Consider the following 12,752-nt stretch of genomic DNA (forward strand, 5'->3'; position numbering starts at 1 on the left):
GGATTATCCTCTGGTATCGGGATGTTTGTTACTGGAATCGATTCGTGTTGCTCCTGCCTTGTGGCTGAACACGAACTGATCGAACCTGTTGGACTTTTATCAGCTCTGTGGTCACAGAGATTTGGAGAATCGGCCGACAATCCTTAAATCTTTCCGTCTAAACCAGACTTAAGACTCAAGCTCTACTCCTGTCCTCTTGACCACTGCCAAAACGCTGACTCTGGTCACTATGGTAACGTTTACATATCCCTTCAAAATAAGATACAGATGCGCCACAAAAACGAACATTTTACTTTCGTGAAAATTTTATCTCACAATACTGACTAACGAGACCGTCCCATCTGGGAGTGATGAGAGACAATGACACCCGAGGTGTTGCTTATATCCACAGCCTGCTTGATCTCTACGTGGTGAAGCAGCTTGAAGCTTCATTGCCTCATTAGCAGCCGGTCGCCGCATGTTACGCAGAGCGGGCTTGTAATGTGGGACTCACCTACCGGTCCGGGATAAATCCATTCTCCTGTCTCTTCTCTGGACCTTTTCCCCTTTGCAAAGAAACTTTCCAAAGACATCTGATCTGTTTCTTACTCATTTTGCTGCTTGTGGCCTCAGTGTTGGCGCGCAAGTAACCGAGAGAATCCGGTTAAAAGATTTTCAAAATAAAAGATCCTCCAGACTCAAATAATACATAAAACGGAAATATTTCACTATTTCTTGCGCGGCCCGGTACCAATTGGTCCACGGACCTGGGGTTGGGGACCACTGAGTTAAGACACACTGCTGATGTCTTGCAGTTGTAATTGCAGTGGCATTTGGTTCCACAGATTATTGATTTATGGGAATTTAATACATATACACATACATAAGCCATTCATACTTCTCAGCCTTGCTGTGCTTTGTGTTGGTATATACAATAATAACCCGCACTTGTAGTATCACAAAAGTGTACACCCTGGTCACTAGTTAACATTGGGTTTCTCCAGAATCATTTATGTATTTATATGTTACATATGTAAATACTGTGTCCTGCATTTCAGGTGTAGGACGAAAAAAAAAATCTTTGTTAAAACAGCAGGAAAAAAGGCAATTCAATCCTCTGTTGTCTGAACTCAACAAGCCACAAAATTGTATTTTAAAAGTTTTGCTTGTAACCTGAAACTTCATAGGAAGAATGAAATCAGGATTTCATTCTTTCAGCATGTCATCAGTCTGATAGGAACAACAAACATTAAAGCTATTCTAACTCTTAAATGACATCTTACATCATCAGTGACATTTATTTATATATAATAGGGTGGAATAGACCTGTCCAGGGTGACCCCGCCTCGCGCCCGGAACGTTAGCTGGAGATAGGCACCAGCACCTCCTGACACCCACTAAGGGACCAGGGTGTATAGAGGATGGATGAAAGTTCTCCTGTTACTTGAGCAAATCGATTTAGCTTTTTAGTTCAAGAAAAAATGTCAGTGACAGCGAAAGGTCTGACCCACAATACTAGTAATGTGTAGATGAGGCGTCATGAAGAGTTTCGACTCGTAGCAAAACTGTATTGATACTGTGTCGATACTGTGTCACTGAATACTGACACCTGCTGGACATGAAAAATCCCTACAGGCAACGTAGTTGACAGACTGATTTGATGGCCCAGTCTGTACAATAAAATTTAAGTCATCGTATTTTTTGTATATTAGTTAAATTTAAAATATATTGGATATTCTTAGATACAGTCAATAAATAATGTGAACATGTACCATAAAGTGAAAATTTAAGTGAACGTGTTTGGAATGAGGACGCTTGTGGACAGTTTTTCTTTTTTCTTCACAAATTTTTTTAAAAAAATTACGTTTTTCCAACATTTTGAAATGTAGTCTGTTACGCTTTTTTGACACAACTTCTCCTGTTGTAGAAACAAATGAAGTAAACAATACATTTATATAAAATAATTTATTAAATGCAACTGAGTAATTTGTAGAACGGCTGTATGCCTGAGTTTATCCTTCATTCTCATACCAGGCCTCATAATGCCTCAGCATTGAGGAGGTGGGTTTATTTAAATAAGACAGTTTAGTCAAATATATGCGACACTTAACCTGCAGAACATAATATGAGAGTAAACTAAGAGTCAATTTCAGCTGAATTTGGATTCAGATAGATCAAGTAGAAACTGAAAAGCATCGGATGAAAACAAATACCTTATTTTCCGATCAAAATGTTCCCACACTGAGGACATCTTTCTTTTGCCTTGAGGCTGCTCCGTAGTTGACGCTGTACCATAAAAGATCAATCATTTTTTTGGCAAATGCCTCCCGTTGACAGTTTCGCTTCCTTATAAACACAGTTTTGCGCATCAGTGGCATTTCGAAACAGGTCCTGTATCGGTCACGTGACTTGCTGAAAGCGATACGCGCACCGACATGGGGTTCGATCTATTGGCTTTACGCATGCGCCGATGCATCGGTGTTGGCTGACCCATCACTACTGGATTGGAAGAAAAATTCAAATTCAAAATTCAATTCAAAAACACTTTATTGATTGAAAAGTAACGTTAAATGTTGTAGCTCATCAATTCAGATTCTTCAAAGATTTATTGTAGATGGCTAATTGCTTTTGGCAGGAAAGATCTTTTGTAGCAGTCTGTATTTCAACAAATTTGAAGAAGCCTCTGACTGATGATATTATGTTTTTCAAGACGATTTCATAAAGATCATGGTTGAAAATTGCCCATAATTTTCTTAATTTTATGAAGAATCGTCCATCATTTCTGTCTTCTGTATCCTGATTGGCCCAGTGTTGTTGTCTTGTTTCAGTTATGCTGGAGAATCATCACATACTAAGACACACATTCCTTAATCTCTGTCTAAATAAAAGATGATTGAAAGAGACTTCATGTCCTCACCTTTTCCACAATCTGTTACAACCAGTAGATCAGCAGGTGGAGCAGGCCTTCTTTATTAATTATTGGTCAATGCAAGTCATGTGACATGAGTTGACGGAGAAATAAAATAAAGAAAAAAAGACAAGAGTTAAAAAAGGGGATATACACAGTAAAAATGCCAGTGTTAAAATCTTAGGTGTAGTGTTAAATAAAAACTGTGAGTGTTGTTTTAACATCTCAGTTCTGCCAATGCAACCTCCATCATATTTGCGTTGTTAAATTCCAGTGTTAATTTCTTGGTGTTGTTTAACCCTTGTGTGTGCGAGGACTGAGGCAAACATAGAGGACTATGGCAAATGATACACGTTTTGCATGTGTGGGGTCGGTTGGACCCCATTTCTACATACAAGGGTTAAGCCACGTCTTCAAACACAGGGGGTATTTACAGACTAAGGCAGTGGTTCTGGGCTGCACAGTGGCACAGTTGCTAGAGCTTTGTTTTGTTCAAACATTTTCTATTATTTAATATAAAATCATTATATAGTCTGATTTTATGTTAAGTGATATAGTTTTTAACAAATTGGTAGTATTTTTGATAAATATGCTTGAATGTTTATAGTGATAAACTGAGGTGACAGCACTTTTTTGTACTTAAGATGCATTACGAATTTGTGACTCCAAAATTAGTTAAAAAACAATTAGTAAATAGTTTTGGTAACCAACAGTTACCTGTGCCAAATATTATAAATAAGGATTATAAAAGTGATTTTTTTTTTATTTTATAAGTATGACCCCAAAATTTTCCAAGACAGTCAAAAGATTGGGTTCATGTTAATCACCATATCTATCATGAACATGTAATTTTGCAATTTCATGCCTTGGAATTGTGTCTCTGCATCTTTAAGAAACTCCTGCTCTTCCTGACACTAAGTACATCATCACAACAACATTTTTTCATGAAGCCGTCTTAAAAGTGTTGCACTAACAAATAGTTCATATAATGATGATATGGATATATGCTTCCATCTTTCCTCCATCTCTTTTATCTGCTCATATGCACAATGCTGCATACTTACATAACCATAACATACAGGTTCTATGTTTTGTTTATGTGTGACTGGCGACAGTTATACATAAACTTGTATGACTAACAACATTTGATCATTTTCGTCATTAGAGCCTGGTTTATAATTAACCAAATCTAATAAGCACTCAGCATTACATGCATGGCTACCCTTGGAAGCAACACTAGCTGTCAGTGCACACATTCTCCTCACAGGTTGTTGCTTCCCAACCAGTGATCTTCTTCAGTCAGCAGTGTACTTGCAGGTTCCCTTGCTCTCTCTCTCTCTCCTGTTGCTGTTCTCCTAAATGGCTAACAATCCTTTCCAGCCTAGCTTGAGTTAATGGCTAATACAATCCTTATTTAAATCTAAATCTGTAAATAATTTAAAAAAAGATTCAAAATAATAATAATAAAATTTGTGTTGCTCAAAATAAGTTCTATAAGGGAGATTTCCAATGAAAAAGAAAATGTGCGCAAAGAAAAAAAAATCAGGTTTAATGCTTATGTTAGCTACATAACTAACAGAGATACACTGTTTTGCTTTTAGGATAATAAAATTTGAGCAGAAAAAAGTTATGAAGTAGATCTGTAACCTTATCAAATTAAATATAAATTCCAAGTAGACAAAGTGGGATCTAGAAATTAGGCAAAAGAAATCTCATGCTTCATAGAAATCAATTACAGAAGAGCAAATGTCAGACTGTAGCTTGAAACAGAATGTAAGAGGCTGACAATTACTTCTGATTTCAAGCAACTTCTAGGCTGAATATCAAACTATTTTCTACTGGAATAAAAGAGAACAACGTCAGGGTTTAGGATTTATCAGAACTTTAGATTAGAAATACAAGCAAAAGTCACTTCAGCAATAAGTGAAATTACATAAAAAGAGTTTGTACTATTGTGATGACATATAACGATGAAGATGTTTCTGTATGTTGTTCAAAATGACAACATACTTTCATTTGTGGCTACATAATTAAAACAACACTTCTGCTCTTCAAAGAGAGAGCAGACACAAAAATATTTAAAATGCATCAATGTAATTCTTTTATGTCAGAGCATTGACATTATTTTTTTATGAAGCTGAAGAATTTGCAGATGGTGCGAAGGTCTCCTCGGAATAAATTTGTTTTTATTCTATCAACAGAATTGCTTCTTTGGGAGGTGATGCAAAATCACATCAAAATTTAAAGAAAATAAAAAAGAAGAAAATGTTTGTATTTTGTCGTAATAAAAAACAAGCATCATAAAATGGCTCAACGGTCAATAAACTGCATCTTGCCAGACAAGTTTTACGTAGAGCTATGAAAATCCATACGCATGTGGAAATAAATGAGATAAATAGAAAAGCCTCTTGGAGGCGTGCTTTAAACCCAACAACGACGGCTTAGACACACGGAGAGCGTCAGATGACAGCATGAAATAGTGCTGATCGCTACTGGGGTGAAACTCAGCACACGGAACATGACAGAGACATCTCGTGTCACTTATTTACAGGAATTCTGATTGGTTAAGAATTTGGAGAGATTTTGACATTTTCAAAGCAGCCCATGTCAGACAGGGTAATGATGAAGAGTCATTCCTCGTTTTACATGGAATGATTGACAAGGAATGTCTGTCAAGATTGCTGTTAAATCTTGACTTAACAGCAAGATTTATGTCCAATTTCCAGTGAGCTGCACTGGAAATTTTACAGCTCAAAATAGGTTCTGTAAAGATTTTCAACATATGTGAAATAATGTTTGTTAATGTTTGTTACCTAACAGATACACTGTTTTGCTTTTACGGTCATCAGTAAAAGTAAAACTGACAGCTCCAAGCTAAGATGTCTTTTGGAGCTGTGCCTTAAACCCAACAGGAAGGCCCCTGTGGACCAAAGCTGCCATTTTCAGGTTGGATTGATTTTAGGTAGAGTTATGAAAATTGGTCAGTATATGGATTTGTCTAAAAAATAATAAAAAAGGAGGTATACTGTAAACCGAAAAGGAAGTCGGCTGTTTTGGAATACTTCCTGTTGGGGATTATTACCTGTTCAACTGGGTTAGCATGGCGATGGAGAGATTCAGAAACATTGAATTCCTAATAATAATGTTGCTTTTAAAGTTCATTATCACTAATAAACTTGAGGAATTAGGTAAGGAATGCCTTTCATGATTTACCCTGTGCATTTTGGCAAATTCCAGATGAATCCTGACCATCAGACTCAGAATAGTGAGCTGCAGTTCTAGCAGCATGGTTCTTCAAACAGTCTAATAATATCAAATAAATGAAACCCAGGTTGGGTTTGATCCCTCTCTTTTCTGTCAGAGTTTCATATTCCTTCTTTTACTCATTTAAATCTGACACCTTCCACTGCATCATTAATTACCATAATCACTGGCAATCTGTTCCTCACTGCACTCAGTTCTGCATAAACACTCAGCCACGATTTTCTGATCCAAAGTTTACACTTTTGCCTTTCTCAGTTCAGCTCTACATCTCTTTCCCCCACTCCTGTCCCTTTCTTTTAACAACTCTAAATTATTCATCGGGATGATTTCCACCCAGGAGAGAAAAAACAGATAGCTGAACAGATTCTGATATGAATAAATAAAGAAGCAGAAATGATATGTCTGCGTGTTTGCTCCATAAAGAGCAGGGCTGTGCTTGCCAATGTGTTTGTGTGCTAACCAGTGAATCCCAGGGAGGAATTCCGGTCTGACTTCCGGAAAAACACTCCCGCTGTCCAGAAAATCAGTGACGGTAGTAGAAGGAGACCGGGGAACCTTGCAGATTGGGCCATGCCAAACTGACTGGGGGTTAGCCAAGAACACCAGGGAAGTGGACAAATGAAGTCAGCAACAGAAAGATATAAAAAGTGACAGAAGGGGAGAGATCCACATTTGGATGGAGATAAATCAAAGCAAATTATCAGGAAGTCTGGCCTGTGAAAACCAACAATATGTTACAAAGAGGGGTGAAAAATGTGCACCAGCTTGTTATGTAACTGTGAAAATACATCACAACACTGAACGAGTTCATCACAGTGACAGATGAAAACTGACTGAAGGGCTGAATTACTTGTTCATCCATCACATTAATTAAAAGCAGATGTAAATAGGAAATAAAATCATATTTGCTATTGTTGGATACTATATAAAATAGTTTTTAAGAAATGAAATATAAAACAATAACATAGAGAAAATGTTGACATTTCCTGGGTTTGTCAATAATCAGTTAAAGTTATTCTCTGATTAACATCCTTAGGCTCTAAAAGACAAAATCTCTGCTGCTGCACTACTAGGGGCTGCTTTTAGCTCATTATTTTGATCTTCAAGAACCTTAATTTCTGTGACTTTTATTCATTGTAATAACTCACAATTTTCACATTGTGAAAATTGTGAGTTATGAAGTATACTTCATACCAAAAGTATGAAGTATACTTCATACTTTTGGTATGAAGTATTGTTTCATACCAAAAGTATTGGTATGAAACAATACTTTTGTTTCATACCAAAAGTATTGCATGTTTTTTGGTATGAAACAAAAAACATGCAATACTTTGTGGCTAAATAGTAGAGGAAAGATAAGCAGCAGGGAGTTTCTAATTCACAAGTAAGTAACATAAAAATACTGCTCACCTAAAGTGGTGCATACATTTTTTTATTTGCTTAAAATGTCATCAAGATGACATTTACAAAATTATAACATGATAAATCTGTGTATTATGTACTCATCTTCTGGTGCAGCTTTTTGATATTGCAGAAAAGAAAAATATATAATGTTTTGTACGGGGATCAATTTTATAGCCTAAAAAACACCAAGAAAAATCAGCAAACATCAAAGCAGTCAGATAGGATTGGATGGATAGATTTGTAGTTTATGAATATTTTTTTGTTTGCCATATGTAGGACTGCTACTGCAGTTGTTGGTCCTCACAGCCTTGCCTTGTATTTTGATGGATAAGAGAACATTTTTGTGTTACAGGTTGAATTCCAGAAAAAAATCTTGTTCTGATCATTATGTAGCTGTTCTGCTTGTAAATGTCAGCTAGAGACTACAGCGGCTACAATCAGCAAGATGTTGATGAAAAGGCAGAGAAATGTTGTAGAATATTTTTATGGCTTTTCTGGGGGTTGAGAAACGGATCAAAGACCAAAGTTATGACGCAGGCTGAGGAGCGGCGACAGCGTTACATGAAATGCTTTGCGGACAGACAGCATTGTTTTCAAGGGTCTAGAAGAGATGTCAAAAGACTGTCTTTTTAATCATTCTGCAAAAAATGAAAAAAAAAAATCTAATGAATGTTTCCTACCTGTTTTCTAGGAAATGTCCCGCACTCACAGCACTTAGACACAATATAATCACAGTCACCATGGAAACTGAAGGCCCACAAAGCGATCCATTTGTAGCTGTGATCCTTTATTATCCTCCATATCTCTCTATTGATCCAGCACACACTTACTCTCCTCATCCAAAATGTTACACATAGTTAGGGTAAAGCTGAATTTTTCAGCAAATCATACCAACAATGGGAAACTGTCCACTTTAAGGCAGCATGGCCCTCGTTATTTTCTACAGAGACTCCTGACTCCCTCTGTTGGTAAAGAAACTTTTATGTTAATATGTGTTTGTCTTGTTGATATTGTTTTAAACTTTTAAAACAGTATCTTTTGCTAATCCACTATTTGGTGTTATTGATGGCATTTCTAACATTACAGAGCAACAAACAACATTTTACAGTGTTTTGTATACTTGCAAGACAGTGGCATAATTGTCTGCACTGTTTTCCTTCTCTTAGGGTTTACAGCAACATTAGTTGATATTTAAATGAAAGTTTTGAGTTTTTTTAAGTAGTAATAAACATTAAAAAATAAGTTTTTACTCTTGACTTTTTATGGCCCGCTGACAGTTCTTATCAGCAGGTCATATCAAACCTGTAGAAGTCTTTCAGAGTTCCCTTAGTTGTTTACAGCTTAATAATTTTGTGAGTAGGAAGAGTTCCAGAGTGACTTTCTGACACCTTAGACAAATCTTATCTCTCTTTGAATTTGACTTTTACATCAGACAACTATTGTAATTCTGTCAATCCTGGTAATGATGTTACACAATGTTATAGATATGTTGCAAAACAAAACATGTCGCAATTTCACTCAATAGTATAAAAATGTTTATTCAAACATCTTTTTGAATAAACATTGCCCATTGGAATATGAATGAAGATTTGACTCAAAATGGGTAAATGTTAACAGAACAACTGCAATCAGTTCTGCAAGTTCTATTGTTTCAGCATTCAATTCATTTGCCGCTTCCATCTTCATAATTGGGGTCAACATCAACCAGCTCACTATGACGTTATACGGTTTTCACTCTGGGGTTGGTTGAAACTCGGGACAGAACTGATCAGTTCCAGAAAAATAACCCCGCCCATTCCCTCAATTTGAGAAACGGGTCATACTCTGGAGAAATGTAGAGTAGTGTGTGGTATCAGAAAATAATCAAAAGTATTGTGCACGGGTTATTGAGTTTTTGCATTTTTTTTGCACCATATTGAATGAAAGAGATTGAGCCCTGATTGGACGCGTGGTGGATCGATCAGGTCTTGATGGTATGAATTTGGTTTTGGTTTCTTAGTGGGCTGAAGCCTGTTAACTGGGTCTGAAGCTTATGCCAAGGCCAATCAGAACAGTGTGTTGTGAATGTGAGAAGGAATTCACAAGAATATTAAAATGTTTTTCTTTACAGGTTGTGCTTCATACAAGAGATGCTTTTTTATGTGTGTGTGGCATTGAATAACTAATCATAGATCTATAAAATATTTTGTACAAAGACCGTACCAAAGACCACAGGTTCTGACTGACCTGTGAACCTCACTTTCCAGTCTGGACAGCCCCTGACAGGCTGATGGCCTTCAATGCAGACTTCACTAGGGGTTCTAGATTTTATGATCCATGGTGGACACAAAAAAATTGAAACATTCAAAAATAGAACTGGTGAAAACAAACATACACAAACTAGGAGGCTTATAAGAAAACAATGTCTATTTTAACAATATGAAAGGAAAATTATGTTCAAAATTTTGAACAAGGAAAAGACTTGTTCAAGTTAAAAATTGAAAAAACACGTAGCACAAAGATGAACTTCTGGTTATGTTGCAAATAAAGCAAATATGAAATTAGAAAACTAAGATATCTCAAACTTTAGAGCCAAAGAAGCAAATAAAATTATACTCTGACAGATAAAATGAAAATTCCCTTAACATACTTTTAGACAAGTATTACATCAAGGTTTCTGGGTGATGTTATAGAAAAAGACGGAGCATTTCAAAACAAAAGATCAACTGATTTGAATAGATTAATTGATGAAATATTACTGCTTTCATTTTGGTGAAAGAGTGTATGGCTCAATACAACAACCCTGTTTCTGTCAGACTGAAGCTGTTCCTACAATCCGGCATCTTGCCATCATCAGAGTTTGGATGTGTGTGTGAACGGAAATGACTGGTTTCATTATACAACATGTTTGAAGGTTCTGAAAAGCTCTATACAACTCTGATGTCACACACAGATGTAATTTTTTCAGAATTCTTTTTTTTCCAAATCATGTAGAAATAGCAAAGGCTCTACCTACATTCAAAAATACCAATAAACATAAGAAAACCTACAGATCTACCTTCTACTTTTTATAAACTTAAAATCTCATATTATCCTTCACCAAACAGAAAATCTATAAGAATAATAAAACAACTGGTGAGTGACAATATGATTTTAGAACAATTCAAAACACTAGAGGCAGAACTGCAGCATTGGAATAAATAACTGACAGGCACACACACTGCAAAAAAAGACTTCTACAATAACAATTATTAAATAAATCATAGTTCTACAACAAAACTTCTTATTAAGCAGAATTATCAGCCAGTACAACACTTGCGGTTTTGGAATCCTAGAACTCTCACTAATTAACTGCTTAAATGTAGTTTTCATAAGGAAACCTTTAAACTTAATTATGACACTTTTCCTTATTTTGGGGAATTATTTTAAAAGAGATGAAAAACAGGCCAGATGTAACCTGTTATATCGTGCTGAATCCTGACTCTTCCTGATCCATGGAAAAGATAACAAAGAAATGATAGCAAGATTTAACAGTAAAGTTTATTGATTGAACAACCATGCTGACTAAACAAGTCCACAAATTACATTACAAGTCCCGGATATTTCCAACAGGCTCATAGTCAAAACTTGATGCTAAAGTGACGTAAAATCCTGTTTTCTGTCTGTATTTATGTTTTTCTCCCCCACCCCCCTACCCTCCACTTCGTCTTATTCCCTCATGATATATAAATAGAATAAAATAGAATGAAATAAGACTGAGCTAAAAACTGCCAAATCTCTTTCCAGCATTAGTGCTGTGATGAAAACTCATCTGTGGCCTTCAGGGAAGTGTCCCATAACATACTGTGTCTGTAGGTCATTCAGATTTAAACACAATGTGAAAGACCAAAGTCTGTGTCTGTGTGTGTTTGAACTTGCAGTATCAAATACATTTTTATAATTTTCCATTGAGTCATATTAGCCATCGCTCTGGATGACATGGAACAAGGTAACATTGTAGAGCACCTGGTGCCCATTGTTCCAGGTATACAGTGCCCTTTCTCTGGGGTTGTAGTCCATCATGCTGATGTGGGAGTACTGGTTATGAAAGGGGATGTCAGTATACTCGTATGATGAGGTGTTGGTGTTGAAGGCAAAGTGGACTTTGGCGCCAGCCAGGTGAGAGTTGGTGACGTACAGGGTGCCACAGATCATGAAGGCCTCCCCAGCACTGCGCTTCGGGAAGCCGGTGTCCCAGCTTTGGAGGATTTCCAGGGAACGAGGGTCCAGGCGACTAACCTGCAGACAGAAATGAAAAGACTTAGAATGCCAGCTCAACTGTTTAAGACAAACCATCAAAACAGATGGGAGTGCTTAGTTGCTATGGTAATATTTACCCTTTTAGAAACATCTACATTTAAGTTTAAAGAGAAGAAGTCTTTCATCTGCATCCGTGATTTTCCTCAGTAAAAAGCACAAAACTAAGAATGAGAATGTGGAATTAGAGTAGTTTTTATAGCTATATTTGAAAATACACAACCAATTAAAATTTACATTTGGTGTACAATAGTGTATTCTATTTTTGATTGAAAAACAAGCTACAAAAATAAAACCCACCCACTCTCTATATGCAGCAACACACATAGTAAAAATTAAATTTAGCATTACATGACATATTTTTGAAAACCAAAAATAAGAGAAAAAGTAGTAATAAAAACAAAATTGTTACAAGAATTGAAACGAGACAGAAAAGATGAACACAGATCAGTCCCTCAGGTCAAATCTAGTTAGAATGTCCAGGAAGGGAGTCCAGATCCGGTCAAACTATGAATGTCTAACTACTGAATGGAGAATTTTTCCGGAGTGCAGTACGACAACAGTTGTCTTGCCAATGCCAGCAAGGACATTATTTCAAGGAAATAATTTCAGGGGTGCAACATCCCAAAGTATCCAAATCCTACGATCAATGTCCAAAGAAAGTCCACAGTCTTCTGATGTTATCAGAATTACATTATTCCAGTAGGTTTGCAGCTGCTTCTTTGAACGCAAACAGGGGATAATTGCCAATGGTGTGGATTTTAATTCTTGTTACTCTATTGAGTAACTACTCTACTCTATCCACCTCACATCGTTGCCTTTTGAATAAATCCACAGAGCACCAAACTGGGAAGCTAAATAATATATTCTGAAATTTGGAAGATTATTTAGCATAGGGAGTCTGTAAAGTAAGAAGTTTAAT

The 12,752-nt window shown here is 36.4% G+C and overlaps 1 protein-coding gene across 3 annotated transcripts in view; it reads right to left on the bottom strand.

The window, feature by feature from the left end:
- Positions 1-11,056: 11,056 nt before the first annotated feature.
- Positions 11,057-12,752, bottom strand: part of LOC103462074 (noelin-2-like) — a 44,232-nt gene continuing 42,536 nt past the window's right edge. For all 3 annotated transcript variants that reach the window (XM_008404592.3, XM_008404616.3, XM_008404608.3), the window contains one exon: positions 11,057-11,812. In XM_008404592.3, coding sequence (XP_008402814.1) covers positions 11,492-11,812 — 321 coding nt within the window. In that variant the 3' untranslated portion in view covers positions 11,057-11,491. The remainder of the gene's footprint in view (positions 11,813-12,752) is intronic.

The sequence above is a fragment of the Poecilia reticulata genome, chromosome 1 (genome assembly GCF_904066995.2).
Source record: "Poecilia reticulata chromosome 1, P_reticulata-male-v2, whole genome shotgun sequence".
Classification (NCBI taxonomy): domain Eukaryota; kingdom Metazoa; phylum Chordata; class Actinopteri; order Cyprinodontiformes; family Poeciliidae; genus Poecilia; species Poecilia reticulata.